Source organism: Calonectris borealis, chromosome 22, assembly GCF_964195595.1.
Source record: "Calonectris borealis chromosome 22, bCalBor7.hap1.2, whole genome shotgun sequence".
NCBI lineage: Eukaryota > Metazoa > Chordata > Aves > Procellariiformes > Procellariidae > Calonectris > Calonectris borealis.
Genome location: NC_134333.1, coordinates 8,810,684 through 8,828,083, shown reverse-complemented (window position 1 = coordinate 8,828,083; position 17,400 = coordinate 8,810,684). Strand labels below are relative to the sequence as shown.

The 17,400-nt window shown below is 46.3% G+C and overlaps 1 protein-coding gene across 3 annotated transcripts in view; it reads left to right on the top strand.

The window, feature by feature from the left end:
- The first annotated feature begins 3,344 nt into the window (after positions 1-3,344).
- The window catches only part of NPEPPS (aminopeptidase puromycin sensitive), a 39,380-nt gene continuing 25,324 nt past the window's right edge, over positions 3,345-17,400 (top strand). The window contains exons 1-2 of one of the 3 annotated variants that reach the window (XM_075171516.1): positions 3,345-3,542; positions 12,339-12,423. In XM_075171516.1, the coding sequence (XP_075027617.1) occupies positions 3,420-3,542; positions 12,339-12,423 (208 nt within the window). In that variant the 5' untranslated portion in view covers positions 3,345-3,419. The remainder of the gene's footprint in view (positions 3,543-12,338; positions 12,424-17,400) is intronic. The other 2 variants (XM_075171518.1, XM_075171515.1) reach the window with 2 other exon arrangements.

The window sequence follows — 17,400 nt, the reverse complement described above, 5'->3', positions numbered from 1 at the left end:
AGCCCTTTGCCGAGCACAAGCCCTGTAGCCGGTGTGGCCACCGAGCCCTCTCGCTGCCCCCAGCACCGGGCGCACACCGGGAGGGCACCCAGTGACCCGCGTAGCCATCGGGGGCAGGAATTAAAGCTCAGAAGAGACAATCCCCTCCGCCTCCCTCCCGCAGCGGCCAGCAGCTCTGCTCCAGGAATAGGTTTATCCTGCCCTTGACCTTGCGGCTCTGCCCGGGGAGTCACCCGTGGCCACGAGCTGCACCGGGGCATCGAAAGCAGAGGCGAGGCAGGAGGAGAGGGACTTTTTGCTCTGGTGAGGTCTCTCAGCGCGACCGTGGCACGGCTGGGCTGAGTCCTCCTCTGTCCAGCCTGGCTGCAAATCACGCACGGCGGCTCCCACCCAACCCACGCTGAACCGCGGGGTCACCGCCCCAGCCCTTCCCTCGCTGCGGGGCAGACGGGACTTTCTCCCCAGCGCCCCGCTGGCATCGCAGGCGTGAGCTCACTTGCAAGAACAAGGATGAAACTCTCCCTGGTCCCAGGTCCCAGCACCGACATGTCCCCACCGACACCGTCCGTGTCCGATGGGGCTTCGCACCCCACCAAGGCGGCAGGAGGGGATGGTGGCAGGAGCAAGGGGAGGGCGGCAGCGGCCCGACCTCCCCGCGCGGCTCCAGCTGTTTCCTTGTCTCCCTTCCTCTCCTCGGGGCTCTGCAGCACAATGCGGCCCCACAGAAACCCCAGATGAACCCAGGCTCATCAGCCATTTGGTTTTTATAACGACGTGCTAAGAGCTGTCTGTACTTTCTCCGTGCCCCAGTTCGTGCTGGCGGCTCCTCCAGGTCTCGGCGAATCCCCGCTCCCTCTCTCGCTCGGCGCTAACTTATATTTTAAACAGCGAGGTACCACTTTTAGCAAAAATAAATCTCTTTGGGGAGTGGGGGTAAGAAAAATAGGAGCAATTGCAGTTTCTAGTGGTGGAAGGCAATTAATGATTTCCTGCCTCTGCCAGCTTTGCTTCCTTCTTAAAACGAGGGAGGTTGTGGCACCCACAAAGACGCAGCACGCTTCCTTTCGGGGGCTGAGACTCAGTCAGGCCCGTGGTTAACGCCATACGGAGCCAGGCAGGAGCAGCGGCGGAATTGCTGGACCTGAGTTTGCCGTGGCAGGTCGCAGGGCTGAGAGCAGGGCTGGGCTGCGGCTCTCGCCCCGCAAGCCGGGTGTGGGGAAAGCCACCGTGGCCGCCGGCGCAGGCTCTCCTCTTCCAGAGGAATTCAATTTTTCACCCTTCTTTTTCCCATATAAAGTCTTTATTAAGAATTTTTAAACTTCCTGCTGGTGTTTGTCACTAACCCAAACAGCAATCCAACATCACCCACTTGGGACATTTATTACCCTGTAAATACTGCTCGCTGTATTGCCTACATAGCTTTTTAAGACGGATTCCTTACATAGCATCTTCCAGAAGCCTCAGCGATGCTCTGCAGCGCTGCTGACCCCGGGCGAGCAGGGAAAGCCCCGAAGGGCTGCGGTACCCCGGGGTGGGCAACGGCAGCCACTTGGCTACGGGAAACGGCAGAGAAGCCCCTTTTTTGCTCAAGAGCTTAAGAGGTTTTTTTACTCATGAGGACGTGAGCCTGGCCACGCAGGGCTGCACGCGCGTCGGCAGCCCTGGGGTTTTACCAGGAACCCTGCAACACCCAGGTTTCACCTTGATGCTGCGGTTCAAGCACGGGGAGGAGGAGGAGGAGGAGGAGGAGAGCAGCTGTTAGCTCAGGGTGGGGAGAAAAGCAACCCCACGTAGCTGTCTGGACAGGTAAAGCAGGCCTGGAGGACAGGACACCTTCTTTCTGCTCCACACGTGCACATTGCTATATTTTTGCTGCAAAGTCCAAGGGGTTTTAAGCTGATTTCATGATTTTTGAACGCTGGAGGTTAGCGATAGAGATACCCCGAGCTCTGTGAGCAGCACTGCCTTATCTGGACCTGGGGACCACAGAGGTGACCGAACCCAGGGAGAAGGGGACCTGTGTCCTCCAGATACAAGGGCCAGACGCTGCATGGTGCCGAGTGGGTGCTCAGAGGATTGGGATGGGGTGACAAGCAGCCTGGGAAAAACCCAAACCTGCAGAGTGTGCACAGTGTGCTGCTGGCGTGGGACCTGCCGGCCGCTCAGTGCTAGGAAAAAGTAATCCATAAAAAAATCCTCCATGGAGGAGAACCAACAGGAAAACCCGGGACAAGGTATTGGAGCTCATTAAACATTTGCAGAGGTGAATCCCAGCTTGGATCTGGGCTGCTGTGGGCGGCCGGGAGCTGCCGCCGGCCAGCCCGGGGCTTAGAGCTGCCACCGGCACAATGCCACGGAGCAGCAGTGGCCACGGAGCAGCAGTGACAAGTCCCACGCTGAGGCCAGCTCCGTGGCAAGGCCGGGCAGGACACGCTCCTGGAAGACGTGGGACCAAAGAGACTCTGAGCAGCCCCCAAGCCCTGGCTGTACCCATGGGTGCCACGAGGAGACCGGGCCCTGCCCTGCTGCTGGGGGACAGAGCCGCCACGCAACGCTGTGCCCTTGGCCCGAGCACGGGCGACCGTCCCAGTCCCCTCCGCTCGGGGACACCGGGCTGGAGCCCCCACGCAGGGGACACCCCCCCGGGAACCCCGAGCCCCGGTGCAATCCCGGTCCCCCCCAGGGCTGCCAGACCGCTCCACCGCGGGCACGCTGGGAGCCCCCACGCAACCCCTCAGCCCCCTCAGAGCACCTTAAAGGGGTGCGCTGTGCCAGCCCCCCCCCGGGCTGGGTGACCCGTTAACGGGGTGCACCGTGCCAGACCCCTCTCTACCGGCTGCACCATGCAGCCCCCTCCGGGCCGGGTGACCCGTTAACGGGGTGCCCCGTGCCAGACCCCCCCGGGGGGGGGGGGGTGTCCCGTTGCGCCGCACGCGCCGGGCGCAGCGCGAGCCCCGCTCCCTGCAATCCCGCACCGCCGGGCGCGCGGGGCGGGGGCGGAGCGAGGCGGGACGCACGCGCACTCCCCCGCGCCGCTTACGCAACGCGCTCGACGCCGCTCTACGTGCGCGGCCGCGTGGCGCCGCCGCCGCGCGCACGCGCACGCGCTGTTCCTCCTCCTCCTCCTCCTCCTCCTCCTCCTCTCTTCCTCCTCCTCCTCCTCCTGCCTTCCCCCGCCCCCCCCCCCACCGGCCACCTCGTGCCGGGAGCGCGCGCGCGCCCCCGCCCCTCCCTCCTCCTCCGCCGCCGCCGCCGCCGCCGCCGCCGCCGCTCGCCCGCTCTCCCGGTGTGTCGGTGCGGGGCCGCCGCGTCGCCGGCAGGAAGCCTCCCCGCTCCCGCCCCCCGCCGCCGCCGCCCCCCCTCCCCCGCCGCCCCGCCGCGGGGGGGCGCAGCCCCGCACCCCCTGCCGCCGCCCCGCCATGCCGGAGAAGCGGCCCTTCGAGCGGCTGCCCGCCGACGTGTCCCCCCTCAACTACGGACTCTGCCTCAAGCCCGACCTCATCGACTTCACCTTCGAGGGCAAGCTGGAGGCCGCCGTGCAGGTAGGACCCCGGCCCCTCCTCCTCCTCCTGCCGCCGGGCCCTGAGGGGACCCCTTCCCTCAGCCCGCTCCTCCCGCCGCCGGGCCCTGAGGGAGCCCCGTCAGCCAGCGGGGCCCCGATCCCACCCTTTCCCCTTCCCCTCCTCGCCGCCGGGCCCTGAGGGCCTCCCCGCCCCCCCACCGTCAGCCCGCCGGGGCCCGGCCCTCGGCGCGGTGGAGCCGGCCAGGCAGGTGCAGGGAGGCCGCTCGGATCTGCCGCCCCCCCCCCCCCCCGCGGTCTGCGCCCTCCCTTTCCATTCACCCTATACATATATATGTATATATCCCCCCCCACCCCGGGGCCAGGCGTCGGGGAAGGAGAGAGGGCAGCCCGCGGGCCCCGCCCTGTCCCGCTCCGTCCCCCGAGAGGGGCGGGAGCGGCCTGGGAAGGGCTGGGGGCCTCGCCCCGCTGCCGCGGGCCCCGCGGCTCCCCCTCGGGCTGCGCGGGGGGTGCCCGGCCCGCTCCCTCCCCCCCGGCTCGGACCGTCCCCGGCTCTTCTCCCGCTGCCAGAACGGCCCCGGAGCGGTCGGAGCCACGGGGATCTGCCTCGCTGGTATCCCCGGCTTCCCCAAAGCCGTAGTGAGCACCCTGTTCCTGTTTTCAGCCTCCAGCGTGCTGCTTTTATCTATATCCAGCCATTCAGATGGCTCGGGATTTTGCTGGAAAGACAAACTACCACATATGCAATTAAATGAGAACTCCCCCGGTGTAGTACGGTAAGCTGGTAGGCCTCAGTGTCATGCAAGCGCTTGAAGACAGTGAGGCGAGAGGCTCGGTTAACAGTGGGAAGGGGTGTGCAAACTAAAAACGCCGGGTCTTCTGCTTTTTCTGAAAGGCAAAAGCTTCCCCGTGTTCATGCTTCAAAGCCAGAATGTTTGATGAAAGCCCTGAAGTCTCATAGTCATTCTCAGGCGGCTGTGCCAAGATTTCCTCAATTTGCTTTCATGTCTTTCCTTGTGCAATGATTTGAAATAGATACAGAATTGTACGGGCTTACCAGACTTTTTCTTAAAATGGGATGACTGTATCGAGAGCTCAAAAATATTTGAGGGAGATTTTAAATACTGAGATGTGTACAGATTTAAATCTTGGTCTAAAGAGGTGGTTAAAACCTTGTTTTAAAATGAGGTAACATCAGGGTAACGAAACTGCTGAATCTGAAGCACCGGTACAGAAGAGAGCGAGTGCCTCACTGGGCAAGTCTCTGGTGTCTGTGGAAGTTGGGGAGGGCAAAAGGCTGTGGATGATGGTGAATCTTGTGACTTTTGGGATCTGGAGGAAGACGACCAGAGATGAGTAAGTTTGTGTCATGTGGAAGAAATACTGAAAACGTAAATCGCCTTGCAGACTTCATTCTAGCTCAAGTCCTCAGGCTGCTGCTGCCTGTGGGGTCACTTTGACGGTGCATCAGCCTGGATGAAACTGCTAGCTTGAGAAATTCCCAATCTCTTCCATCTTAATCCTAGCCACCTATTCCTGTCTTCGCACCCAAGTTGCTGCTCCTCAGTCCTGTTACAGCTGTGGGGCTGTGCTGTAAATGGGATCACTGAAATCATCCAGGTTAAAAATAACGCTCGGGGGGAGGGGAGTAGTGGCTTTTTAAGCCAGCATTGCTACCGAGGAGAGAGTAGTATTGAGCAGCAGCCTTGGAAACTTCGTTTCAATCTAGGAATAACGAGGATTTGGAGGCTTCTTGTGAAGATGGTAGTTGGTTTGCAGATTTTAGTCCTATTGAGATATTTTTAATATTGTTTGCTGTTCAGGAGATTGCTCAATGAATTCCTAGAGCAATGGATACCACCTGACAATGCGAAATCCTGGACTTGCCTAGCAGCTGAGGGCATGTGTTAAGGAAGAGTACTGACCTGGCAGGTTCAAGGTTGTAAAAAACTCTTGTTTCACATCATGAAAGCTGATCTGATGTTCCCATGGTAGAGAGAATTAAAAAAATATAGGGCAAGGTTTTAAAAACATATCTAAAGTATATATCTTTATTTTTAAATAACTTGTAACAACCATGGACTGAAGAATCATGAGGCCACATCCCAGCTGCGTGCAAGCAAGTGCAGGAGAGGTGCAGGAAGGTGTGTGGGGTGAGTGTTCGCATGCTTGTCTCGAGTTAGAAATCTGGAGAAGTTTGCTGTGGCTGTCAGTGTCCAAAGCACAGTAAAGGCACATTCCAGAAAATTAGAGGGTAACTATTCCGCAACCTTAATGGAGAGAAGAACACCCAACTCACCTACAGTACTAGGTGGACAGGATACTTTTTGTACAAGGGAACGGCTTACTTGAGAATATGCTAACATTTACTAGTTGTTTGTTATTGAGCTGGGATTGAATCTAGAAAATAAAAAAATCATTTGTGTGCTTTTGGATATAATTGGTTCAATTAAGGACCTGTTGGCCATTTCTATTAGCATCTTGTAATAAGGTGGAGTGGAGCTCATCAGAGGCATTCTGTTTTCAGCATACTTGAGAACTTTGGCATACATTGTACAGTTGTCGAGGTAAAAGGGATTTTATCTTAAGACACGACTTTGAATTTTCCAGATTTTGTGTAGGGAAATACGCGCACTGCCTCCTGTTGAAGATCCAGGTATCGTTTTTTATAACCAATCAAAAATAATTATTAGTCCCTCTGCTCCATTCCAGTATTATAATGGCTGGACAAGCAATAATCCACGTCAAGTACTTAAACCAGTGATGCTTTCTGACCTGCGGGGTGAGTACTGAAACTTTGACACCAGAATAAATCATGGTTAATCACAAAATTAGGAAAATTTTTCATTACATACATCAAAAGTGTTTGTTTGCTTTGTTATTTTGCATCTTTAATAGCAAACTGGAATTAGTGAAGGCTGTGCTATTTAGTCAAGATATTTCACTTCAGTTTGTGTTTCTCACTCACAGCCATTAAATAGGATTTAGCAGCCCTCTGTGTAGAATTTTGGTAAGTCTTTTGACTGGAGCACCAAGCCCTAAAGAAATGTTAAATGACCTTCCAGTCTTGGCTTTGGGGCAGTACACTTGTGTTGGCTTTTGTACATATTAATAACTTGACAAAAAATTTTGTCTTTATGCCACAGTAATAGATGTTACACTTATATGGCTCCTTCAAATAAGCTTCGAAGGGTAAAGCCTTTTATGATTCAAAAGATAAGGCTGTTGCTTCAGTGTCAGCAGTGCCCAGATTGATTTCAAAGCTTTAAAAAGAAATGATACGTGTTTGTAGTTTATTCTGGCACTTCCAGTTTTCAGGTTAGGGAATTGTCCCTTTGTCTAGTAGTTGCTGTTTCTTGATAAAGGAACGATACTGAAATGTGCCTCTTTGATAGCTTAATTTCTTAATAACCTTTTGAAGCTGCGCTTGTTAAGTATCTGGTAACCTATATGTTAAGTTTTGTCTGGTTATTCGAGATTTTTAAATAATGTAATTTGTGGTCATGTGAATGTTTTTGAAGTCTGTAGAATTGTGTAACTATTATATAAACTGGCAGTATATAGTTGCCATTTATCACAGTTAAAAAACCAAAAATCCTTAAATGAACTATTTCACAAGGAACCCTTATCACAGCTAGGACAAAACGTGGTTGTGGGAGAATCAGACACTGCGTGTCGGTAGCAGATCTGGAGCTGAAATAGTCGCCTGCTCACAATCCTGTGATCACTCTGTCAGTTATGTCATCTTTTAGCATTTTAAACTGTTGATTTGTTGGGTATGTGGGGATATTTCTGAATGAGCACAGCTAAGATTTTTTTTTTTTGGTGGAAATAGCTCATCTACTTTATTCATCTGTTAGCTTGAGATTTAATTATTATAACCCTGATTCTCAGGGTCTAGTTATCAGTGCAGTGCACTCATATTACTCAGTGTCTAGGTCAACTTTTTTCCATTTTGCTTTTGACTCCTGGGAGGCCTAACGGAGGGCTGGAACAAAGAGGGGATGTGTGGCCGTTCTGTTTTCTTCAGCATCGTGCTGAAAAGGCAAACATGAGTAACTAGCAACAGAAACAAACATCTGGCTCCCAAAGTTCAACGGTTGTTTTAAGCTTCTACGTGGAAGTTCTTAACACTGTCACGGCTCCACACGATCACCTGTCCGGCGCAGGGTGTAGTGGTGCAGAGCTTCAGAAAGGTGCATGGTTGTCTTCTAACTTCCTGGTACTTGCCTCTATATAAACTGCCTTCTTCGGAGGGTGTTGTGTGGCGATTCATTTCTTTCATTGCAAACTACACTGAGAAGTTTCTTGGTTGCAAAGCAACCTATCTGTACTTTAAAGAATTTACAACCTGAGGTAGATGGCTCTTTTGAATATCTTTCCCGGTGCCTTCAATATGTCTGAAGGATATTCTGTTATATTTAGCAATGTTTAACCTGTATCTGTTGCTTTTTATAGGTTAATTATGCAGTATCTGCTAGACTAAAGAATGTGTAGTCTTCTGATCCTGCTGCATGCCAGTTAAAGATTAATTGTGACACTCTTGTATGTAAACCTTGAAAAATTAAGCTTAATGGGTGTAGTATTTGTGACCAGTATCTTTTGGGGGGGGAGGTTGTCTAGTATAAATACACGGTCATGTTATCAGCATTGTAACTTACATTTCCAGCGCATAAAATTAGATCTGAATTTGAGTGTTAAAGGTACCATACTGAGTGTTCAAGTCTGGTGCTTCAAAGTCAGGACCTCGGGGCTCTGTGTACCCTTATGCCACCAGCTTCAAAAATAGGAATGCCTTTGCTCTTCTCTCCCACAGAAAGGCCTCTTTCAGTTCTGTAATTCATAAGGCTAAGATGATTGCATTGATCATAGTTACAAAGGGATTTACTTGTCTCTGTGAATTTGACACTTTTGAAGTATGTGCGACTGCTACAGATGATGTCGTTGGGTGCTCTTTGGAATGAAGGGAATTTTTCCAGTGGGCCAATTAGTCGTGGCATTGGTAATTTTACTACTTGGCTACCATAATTTGTTCGAGATGCATATGAATAAAACTTTTTATTCCTTTTCTCATTGAAGTTTGAAATTCTTAAGAAGATCTATCCTAGAACAGAACTGAGGTAATTTTAGTTGTCTATTTTTAGAGAGTAAAATGCTAAAAACATACATGCGTGTTATAATGCTACATTTAGAAAAGGACTCTGAAGCCGAGTGATGAGATTTTAATTATCTAGTCTTTCGAATGGCTCTAGAGAATTAGTTTTGACTATAGAAGATGTCTTTTGGTGCACCTCATCCTGTATTTCGGGTAGGCTGGCATTCTACTGAAGCCATTCAAATTCTTGTCTCTAATGTTCTTAAAAGGTTTTTCCCTCAAGTCCTTTCCTGCTCTGATCACCGGTGAAAATCAAAAGCTTTACAGCATCTTCAAGTCCTTTTTAGCTCTTCTTCTGTCAAATGATGTTACCTTGGAAAACTTTTGGGTGGAACTTAAGCTGTTATCTCCTACCAGGTGAGGTTTTCCTTCCCAGAAACAAGTGCTGAGCACGAATGTGAATGTGTAGGGGGTTGGGAAGTGTGTGTCATCTTAGTCTAACGACAGGTTACTGACACAGTTAAAACATCTTAAAGGTCTGCAGTTTTATTGCAGGGCAGACCTGCTTGTGGTATGTATGTCTGCCTAATCTCAATAGCTATTTGAATTGTGATTAATGTTACTAGAGTTTCGTCAAAAGCAACAGGTTTAAAGTTTTGAAACATTCCTTCATTCCAGATGCTGGTCTTAGTTCAGCTGCTGCTTCTAAGCACGTCAGCCTTATGGCAAACTACTTTCACTGTGGGCATTTGTAGCTTGCTCTTGCCTTGATTAGCCTCCTCTTGTTTATATTACAGAGCAAGGTGAAGCAGGGTGACAGCTCGCATATATATAGCTTTGTAATTGGTTATACCTTATGCAGTGAGATGCTTTTTTGCCTTTTAATATGATTGCATTCATGAAAAGCACTGCATGAGCAGAATATCTGTCTTGCAGAACATAGTATTAACAGAAATGTAAAAGCAGTTTCAAGGTATCACTTACAGTAAAACATTCATTCACGTTCATGATATACATGGTGTCTGTAAGCATTAGGCTATAGGTTCTGGTGAGATAAAATGGTCATAAGTTAAGTATGCTGGGCGGTTTATAGTTTTGTTTTGCCTTTGTTCTTGCAGGTGTGTCTGTACTTCATTATTTTTAGTGGATCAGGGGGAGGAGGCTCTCATGCTAGAGCCTGTGTGCCAACGTGAGAATTTTTTTTTTCCCCACTGAATTAAATTATGAGAGCCTTAGAAGTGTGCTGTACAATACACTGTCAATATTCATACCTGTATGCTGAATTTTTGGGGAGTTGGAGGGTAAACATTTTTTAGGCTACTGGTTCACTAAGTCCCTTTAAACGTTTTCTAGTATGTTGCACTCTTTTGTAAAACTGGCTTGATATTTGTAAGAGGTAAGAAAAAAATGTAAAAATAGGCAATTGCCTTTCTAAGGAGCCTCTGAAGTTGTCTCCGCTTAAACCTAAACTTTCTTATTTTGCAGGCGCAGTGCTACACTGAAAATTCTTCTGTCCTCAGAAGGGGTTGTTTTTTAAAGATCAAGCCTATTGTTAAACCCAGTATTGTCTGCAATTTGGACAGCTCTCTATGCATCTTGAATTCTTAATCCAGAGAGATTTGGATTTGTAGATTGAATAAAGGTCTCTACTAGACATTTATAAAAAGCTTTTCTCATTCTGATTTTTCTGTGTTTTAGAAGACCTTGAAAAACCCCAAACCCTAATATTGTGATGAAAATTGTTGGGCTTTGATCTTGGGTTTTGGGATGTGTTGTAATCCTTTAGTTTCATGCACACCAAATTGAAAAAAAAAAACAGATTTCAGATTGTAAATCTTTACTAGAAGCATCAATGCTAACCTCTGTCACTTCAGCTGTTACATTTGCTAGTTTTATGCTTTGCAAGCTTGTTTTTTTTAGAGTCAGGTTAAGTTTATTAGGTAACATTGTTTTGGTTTTATTACCATAAAGAGGCAACATGGTGAAAACAACACAGCTCTTCTGCACTGTTCTGTAGGACACGCTATTGCAGGGTGACTGACAAGCAGGATTTGGAAAGATTCACTAATAGTTACGCTTGTCAAAAAGTATAAGCCCTTACATAATACTTACTATACAAACAATTCTGTTAATAGGAATAAGCCATAGACGTTTGCTTCAGAAGCAAAGTTGGTGACTGAGGTTAGAAAGAAACTTCTGAGTTAGGTTTGTCTTGTGTTAACCATCCGCTATGGGGGTTGGCTTTCCTTGGAGTATCTGCTGTTAGCCCTTTGGTTCACAGATTATTAGACTAGGTGGACCCTTCTTATGATGTGGGTACGCCTGTTAAGTTTTACATTTAAATTTCTTAAGCCTCTCTTATCACTAGACTTGGATTTGGTTTTTATATACACAGTGACTAAGGAACCATTTCTTCAGTGAGCCTAGGTAGAACAGCTTAAGACTGAATATCTTGTGTAGATACCACCTCCTTTATGGCAGAGTGATAAGTGTCCATTTCAAATATGACACTTCACAGCTTATTATTTCGGCATTACTTGTAATAAATGCATTTACACTCAGATGCTTGAATGGTGAGCTGGCGTGCACATGCAGAGCGCTTTGCTGATTTTGCTGCAAGGGCGAAGGAGCTCTTGATTCATGGGAACCAGTTTCCATCACAGGCAAATAAGTCCAGTAGTTTCTGCTGTCTTCAAACATGGATAGCTAGGGTGATGGGTACAGGTGTTAACAGGGCATTTTAAGGTTATAATAGTGAAAAACCAAGAAAGGGATGTAAGTCCTTGTGCTTTAAGGAACTCGCTGTCTGGGGTGGGAAGCAGTTCCTTTGTGTATACGTTAAACTCTGGTTGGCTGTTATAGAAATCCTTACTCTTTTATTGAAAGAACTGGTGTTGCCTACTGCTAGAAATTGTGTCCTGGACTAGCAGGATTACCAGCTCAATCCAGTGTGATGATTCCTAGTGGTTTCAGCCATAAGTTTCTAAATAATTCCTAGTTTAATTCCCAAATATTTTACCCCTTTGTAATTAATTGATATTTAATTTGAATTCCTCTGTATTCAAGCTCCTGCATCCAAATAGAAAGCTGGCACAGTGAGACAGTTTATTACTACGCTGGGAGCTGGCCACTTGTTAAATAAAGCAAAGTGCATGTAGCAAGAGCTGGCAGAAGGAAAGCTTTCAGGAAAATGTAAAGGCGAGTTTCTTGGCAGATGTTTTTAACCTAAGCAGTTCTTATAGTGTCGACAGTTTAGAACACAGGACCGTAGGTTGTATTTCTGATCATCTCTGAAAGGTGTAAGTTTGTGTTCAGAGGCTTTTACTATAGTCTCCTGTAGGTCATCTCTAAAAGGAAGTTTACAGGCTTTTTATCTATTTTTATTGGTCTTGAATTCCCAGGCATGTACAAGGGCCCTATTGTCAAGTTTACATACCAATTTTTAACAGGCAGTCCATTCCCTTAAATAATTTACAGCCTTGATAAGTAGGCCTAGATGGCTTGAACATGATTCAAGTTCTGGAACGCATGTTCCGGAACAAATGAGAGCAGTCAGTGGAATACCTTTTTCTTTTTTACCACTCTTAAGCACTACATTTTATTGCAAATACTTGATGATGGAGGGGTTTTTAGATTAAAGGGAGGTGGCAATGCCTACCTAAGGGAGCTCCAGGCAGTAGGGAACACCATTTCTTCTTGATGCTCATAAAATTTCTCTTCCAGGTGAAACAGGCAACCAACCAAATTGTGATGAACTGTGCTGACATTGACATTATTACAGCTTCCTATGCGCCAGAAGGAGACGAAGGTAGGATTGCTTTTTTGCTGGAGTTTTTACATGTTAATCCATTTCATTTCTGACGTGAGGTGCTGTTGCCAAGAGTTAACAACTTTGCAAAATTACATAATGGTTTGATAAGCTAACCTACCCCTAGAAGCAGAAAATTAATTATCTAACCTTCATTTTCTTCTCATCACTACCATTTGAATTATGTTTAAAAAAGTTACCTCAAGCGTCAATGAAATCTACGTTCAACTCCATCGTGCCTTAGTGATGTAGGCAAAAGGATGTTTGACTGTTTTTACATTGTTATTTATCTTTATACCGGATAACTGTGTAAGAACATGATCTGTACCTATGGACTTCGCAATATTGACAAAATCTGTGACAAGGGCTTAGGTAAAGAATGCATCAATGATAGCCTGCGGTAGAAAATACTCATTAGGAAGGATTTGGAAAAGTACAGAAGACACTTAATTGACATTTAGCAGGATGTTCCGAGTGTAGGGCAACACGGAAAAAGGTGATTGTGTGGAGGAGACAATGGTTGGGATCCAGTTCAGTGAAAGGCTGGAAGTTACTGGAGAAACCGAGGAAGCAATACCTGTTTCTAAGACAAAGTTAGAGTTGTTGACATCTTTCCCAATTATATTTTGAGGAGATTTAGCAGACACAAAAAAAGTTTTAGCAATTGAAGCATGAAATGATTGAGGTGTGGAAAATAAGCTCCTTGAAACAGAGCAATGGTCTAACAGTGTGGAAAGCCTTCCTGATTTTCTTATGGAGCCTTTGCTATTTCAAACACAGTAGCTATTTGGTCCACTGTGTACGACTGTTCCTTAAGTCCTTCAGACGAAAACAGGCTCTGCGGAGCTTCCCTTTCTGTAAGAAAAATGCCACAATGATGTCATGAAGCACTTTGTTGAAACCGTGATTGTGAATGAAAGGAATGATCTTGATGGATAGGAGAAAGGTGTTCCTTTCTCTAGTATGCTTATGCAACAGCTGAAGGAAGTTGGAGAGAAGGGCTGTGTTTGAACACCTGAAGAAGAAAAGAAATCTTAATTTTCTGGATTGGGTTTGATAGGGACAATTAAAATTCTTGTAGTGACGTTATCCTATGGCTAATAGATTTGTATGTGGCAAGTGGAATGTCTGCAGTGAGTCTTTGCATTTAAATTGGTTTGACTTTTTGTTTTTAATATAGTATTAAAGAAACCAGAGGGCTTCTTAAGTGCAGTTGTGAGCAGCCGAGCGGTGCTTAGGTGGATGGGGAGCTCTGTCCTAAGGAAGTAGCATTCGGTGGGTATGTTGTGGAAAAGTAGAGCTCAGTGCAGGAAGTGCGGTCGCAGCGAGAGCGGGCGGCAGAGAAGAGTATTACCAAAGAGCTTGGAGTCTGGCCACCGAGTTTCGATAGTGAAAGAATAGAGCGCTGTTTCCTACGTGCTTGATTTTTGGGCTCCCGGGTTGTACCCTGGCGCTCCATTCCTGCGTGCCTTTTGTATGCTGCCGTTGGTGATCTTTAGTTGATTGGATGCACTGTGTTGCTAAGCACTTCTGGAGCTATTTCTTATGCTGAGTAATGAGGCGATAACGAGAGTGGTAGTAATAGCAGAGTGTGTATGGAGTCTGTTCCGCCTACCACTGTGCCATAGGCCCAAACCACCTATTAATTTTTTATTTTGTCATTGAGAAAATGAAAACAAATGGAAAAGGTACCTAGGAATAAAGTCTCTTTCCAGTCAAATCAGGAAAAATACATAAAATAGAGAGGATCTCTATTTTAATGTATTCTCTTTGTTGTTTTCAGAGCTGATTTCCCTCTCATAGGGGTCTATTTTTCTATTCTTTAACAGTGATAGACTCTCCTTGTAACTTCAAAGTATTCATAGTAGAGCTTAAGGGAGACTTAAAACCGTGTACACTGTGGCTTAAATTCCTTCATTCTGATTTTTCAGATAGCCTTGAATGTGGCGCTCTGGACACACAGGAATATGAGTACAGCACTCTGGCTGTAGTGTAGGCACTCACCTCTCAAACTGTTGTATCATAAATATTTGAGGTGCAGCTTTGTTGCCTGTTTACTGTAATTATACTCAGGCTTCGTGGGGTTAAAACATATCTTTCAGTTTGGTAAACTGCCAACTGGTATAATGGCTTTGGAAGTAAAATTGCATGAAATTGGCAGGCTATTTGCTGGCACCTGTTGATACAGATCAAGTCAGTCTTACTAATGCTTCTATTGTGCACAGCTTTTGGATCGTAATTGTATAACTGGTCTCAAAAACAGAGTACGAAATATAGTCCAATGAACCAACAGAAACATCAGCCAGATCATTTGGATTTAGTTACTTAGGTGAGCCTCGTACCAACTGCCTATGAAGTATGTTTGGAAACGAGTGAGAAGTTAGTGACGTTTTCTCCTTTAAAGGCTCTAGGGAAGAATCGTTACCTCTTTTAGTTCTGTACCTCAGTGGGGAAGAATTTGTCTCACGCTTGTCTGTAAATGTGAGACAAAAGATAATCGGTCACTTATCTTCTTTCAAGTGTGGTTCTGTTTCGAAAAGCAGCTGTGTGAAAGAGAGACCTTCTTGTTCAACAGATACCTTTCCCTTGTTTGTGGAGGTGATCTGTTGACTTTTGTGCAGAATAGTTTATTCTTTTCTTAGTAATTCTTGTTAGTCTTGAGTGCCTGCAGCGCTGTGGCTCGTACAACAACAGAAATCTTAGCTAGAACCATGGGCCGTGTTTTCCCTCCCCTCCTATTCACTCTTCTAAAGATGGATACAGCAGAGAGTAGAACTTGGTCTTTGGAATTTTAATGCAGATTTGCAGGGAAATCAGATTATTGCCCAATATTTGACAGGAAGCTGAGGGTGGATCTCTGAAGCTTTAAAGTCAAAGTAAAAAATTTTGCTGCGTAATTCACAATTGAGTGATAATGAATAATAATCCAGGAAAGATTGATTACGCAGTACTTTGGAGTAGAAAAATTCTCTGTTTCATCATAAAACTAGTGTAGTGATTGTAACTGGAGGTTGTGGATTTGGTGTTTGTGCCAGGTAAGCTGTAATGGAACAAAGCTACTCAAAAGACTGAGTTTTCCATTGCTGAAGTTATGACTGGCTCCTCCCACTAATGAGGAGCTTGTTTTTGTTTTTTTCCAGAAGCTAGTTTTTAGCATTTGTAGTCAAATGTTTATAGTGCAGCCTTAGCGTGCTGTACTACTTGTCCAAATGGTTGACTTTGCTCAGCTAAATGAAGAACTGAAAAGGCATTCCTAAGCAAGTTGGTTCTTAAGTTAAATTTTAGGGGATTGAGTTTCATACTTACTGAATGCTAAGCAGTTTGAGCTTCGTGTGAATCTCTCTCTTAAAGAGCTGTGAAATTGTGATGGAGTCATAATCAGTGAATTACATTGTCTTTAGCTTGGAAAGCTTTCGAGATACTGGGGGACCTAAAGCAGCTTCTTAAATTTAGAGATGCTTGGAGGATAGTAGTTGGCAATTTCGCATAGAAAATTACAAGCAACCATAGTGATGTTTGTTTAGCAGAAATAATTGATTTGTACTTCAACCTTTAAAAGGTTTTAAGGCCAGAAATCATTATTTTAGTCTTTTCCTGCCTAGTATGGTAGGGACGTGCTTGGATGCTAGTGCTAGATGCTGGTTAGAGAGCCTCAGCTGATGTTTAAAAACAACAACAAAAGATCACTGGCGCTTATGGAAAGCCAGCAATGTGACCCAAGTGTAGCTAAGCAGTGCTTTCCCTTGGCCTGGAGCGTACTGTTTCACGATGATCCTAAGGCAGTCTGAAATCATGCTGCTGTGGAAAGGGGCAATGACACTTGTCCTCGCTCCCTTCCTTCTGCTGGCATTCAGGTTTGTACTGTTGAGCAGCCATGTGGATCAGGAAACTGCACTGGCTGAAAACTGCCTCTACAAGGGGGGGGAAAAAAGGCAGCTTGGAGACAGATCATCTTCCTGATCCTGATGATTGTATGTGAATGCCAGTGGAAGGAAGGGAATGAGAACACACAGCTGGAGCCAGGTGGGAAAAATGAGACTACTGTCTCTGCCCGTAGCAGACTAGATTTGTTTAAGCCAGTTATGAAACCTTTCTTTGTTGTAGAAAAGCTCATCTTCATCCTTTCTTCTGGAGAGGACTTGATGTGACAGAATTTTTAATGGTAGGTTTTTTAAGGAGGCCTGGGCTGGGTTGGCATGGACAGTTTGGGAATATCTGATACGCGAGAATACTTCTGACTCCTTTAAAGGATTTTACAACCACTGGTTTGAAACACGTGAAAAGATGTGGAAGGGCTTGAAAGCATTAGCATTCTCGGGAATTGCATCGGCATAGTTCAGTGGCTAATGCTGTAGGAGGACAGTGTATGCTATGTCAACATGTAGATGTTTTAAGCCAACGTGTTTAATTTGCAGATAGAGTAGGCAGAGTGTACACAGTCACTGCAGCTCAGTTGATGAATGCAAGTTCATTAAGCCACACACCTTAATTGTCTGTGACTTTTCCATGCCATGGAATGAGGGCTACTTGAAAAAATTCCATCTCTTGCACTTGGCTTAGCCTTCACTTTGAAATACATGCACATTTGACGTTGCTTAAAACCTTTGGCTAGGATCCATGTTTATAAGCATGTAATACAGAAATTGGGATCATTAATTGATGTATCCATCTGGTTACTGTGCAATTTCAGGAAGTACTCTGTAGAAGGACTGTAATTTATTTAAAATGCTATTGTAAAATTTGATACGTAGCGCTCTGAGTTTGGGAGGATTGCTAGATCTGATTTTTATGCATTTTTTCCAAAGACATGGAGCACTAGCAGCTTTTTATTTTCTCATGCGACTTGGTCCAGACTGTGTACTAATGTGCTAGTGATTAACTTGCAACCTTGCAGTGCCAAACTCTCCAAAGTTAGTAGGCTGCCAAAATTGTGTTGTTCTCTTCAGGAGCTTTTGTATTCAACACTGTTAGGAATTC